This window comes from Glossina fuscipes, unplaced genomic scaffold, assembly GCF_014805625.2.
Source record: "Glossina fuscipes isolate IAEA_lab_2018 unplaced genomic scaffold, Yale_Gfus_2 197, whole genome shotgun sequence".
NCBI classification, from domain to species: Eukaryota; Metazoa; Arthropoda; class Insecta; order Diptera; family Glossinidae; genus Glossina; species Glossina fuscipes.
This window is the reverse complement of record NW_023998540.1, coordinates 1,000,731-1,003,075: the sequence shown is the minus strand read 5'-3', so window position 1 is coordinate 1,003,075 and position 2,345 is coordinate 1,000,731. Positions and strand designations below refer to the sequence as shown.

The window sequence follows — 2,345 nt, the reverse complement described above, 5'->3', positions numbered from 1 at the left end:
TTCGTATTTTAGTTATTCTTTAAGATGGCGTCCCGATGTTTCCCTCTTTCTCTCTCTCTCTCTTTCTCAAAAATCGTGCCGATTATTTCTCGATCTTCTGGAAATCTATCCGTAATGAAATGATGCCAAAGTTTACATGGCTCAACTACGTTAAAATTAATGATTTTCATCTCTAATCTTAAAGTATAATTATCTCGTCGAGCACACATGGTATTAAAAATTTAATATACAATTATGTGATTGTTTTAATGTTGTTTTTAATAACTAAACTTAAGAGTAAATTACGTATACAATAATTATAAATTAAACTATAAAAATACTCAGTACATGTTATATGCAAATATATCAGAGAGCACATCATTGGTCACAAAAAAAAAAAAAGAAAAAAGAAAGAAAAAATGCCAATTGTTTGGTAAACGTTGAATGCATTGAATGATAGCATGAAACTTTGTTTACCAACTATTTTTAATTTTGTGCAAAATAGTCTTGAAGACAGGCACCTTAACGGGGAACGGCTGGGGCACTTTAATTGGCATATATTTTACCACCGTGTACGGCACTTTTTTCTCGACTGGGACTGGTACATGTTTCTCGACGGGATACGGTATTACCCGTTCGACAGGTATTTTTAGTTCTTTTTCAACGGGCACCTGTACGGTTTGAGTAACGGGTACATGAATAGGTACCGGTTTACTTACGGGTATTATAACAGCATGCGATACCGGTATTTTAATTGGTTCGGAAACGGGAACATGCAATTTCTTGACCACTGGATATGGAACATAATTAATAACATCGGTATGAGAGTGTGAAGATGCCGGCAGAGAGGCGGCGAAATTTGTGTTATCCTGTTCATGTTCATCATGCTCGTAACTGCTTGAAGTGTACGAATCCCCACCGCCGCCACCGCTTGACGAGGGTCCGGAATGCGATTCAACCGAACTAACATAGCTGTGCGGTTGCTGTGAAAGTTCATTGTAACCGGAAGATGAATCGTAATGATGCAGAAAATTGCCCTCAGAGATTTTATCATTGAAGCTTGACGATGAGAGTTTGTGAAATGCCGAAGCTGAAGCGGACGGCGGCGATGAAACTGAGGAAGCTGTCAGTTTACTTACACTCCAAGGGTGTATGTAGCTGCTGTCACTTCCGCTGCTACTTGCATCACTGTTATGCGCACCAGCCGTTTGTAAATTATAAATAGCGGAATGCAAAGCATGACTATCAACCCCAGCGCCACCATAATTACCGTATTCGCTATTGTCAGAGTGTTGCTCATAAATGGGTTTCGCTTCGGTGTATTGTGGATGGAATGCCGAGTCCTTTATAGCAGATTCATAGTTATGGCCGACATTGCCATTGCTCGTAATGTGCTGCAAGCCCGAGAGAGCATTAAAAGCTGCTGCTGATATACTTCCACCGTTGCCGCCCGTTGAATAACTTCTTTTTATTGTAGTCGATGGTGACGGTGCTAAAAGTTCATCTGGTTGTTTATCATAGTATTGCTGCTGTGACCGCTGCTGTTGTTGTTCTTGTTGATAGTCTCGCACTATGTGACGCGGCAATCGATTAGCCATACTCTGTTTCAATGTTGAAAATGTTGGTTGGTTTATCTGGGTATATGAGGCCACATTTATATGCTTTATCAATCGCGAAGAGGTTGCTGCACTGCAGACAATTGACATTGTTGCTACCAATGAGAACAACATTTGCTACATATATGTATATATGTAACGACCAAGGAAGAAGATAGAGATGATGTAAAAGCAAGAAAAAAAAAAAAAAAAAAGAAGAGAAACGAAGAAAATGAAGGAAATAAAGTAAAGAATGTGTTATAATATAAATGGCATGGACATAAGTTTATATATATATATATACATATATACATATATATGTATACATATATATATATATTTGCATGTATGTATATTGAGTAAAGTATGCAGTGTGTGTATTGGCAGAAGACATACATACACTAGCATTTACGTAGTAAGTTTATTTATAGGGGTGTTTGCTATATGGTATTTGAAAAATATGCATTGCTTGTCCACATATCTCATCTCGTCTATTACGCTATAGAATCTGTCCATTTTTTTTTCTCTCTTTGTATGATGATAATGATGCCATTTAAGCATTGCCAGCACAACACATGTGCCCATCGCCCATATAAAGCACACATATCATACATACACACACATACATACATACACACGTATGTAATTGCATTCTGCAATTTCTACTCGCTAAACTATTTATTATAATGACGATTGCTTTGAGAAGTGTGGTTGGTTAACGACCTCAATCTCCTTTACCGCATAAGGCCGTTAGCTATGTAACATTTGAAT

At 37.7% G+C, this 2,345-nt stretch overlaps 1 protein-coding gene across 1 annotated transcript; it reads right to left on the bottom strand.

The window, feature by feature from the left end:
- Positions 1-452: 452 nt before the first annotated feature.
- Positions 453-1,577, bottom strand: LOC119641935. The gene has a single exon (XM_038040859.1). It carries the CDS (start codon positions 1,575-1,577, stop codon positions 453-455), a length of 1,125 nt encoding a protein of 374 aa, XP_037896787.1.
- Between the last annotated feature and the right edge of the window lie 768 nt (positions 1,578-2,345).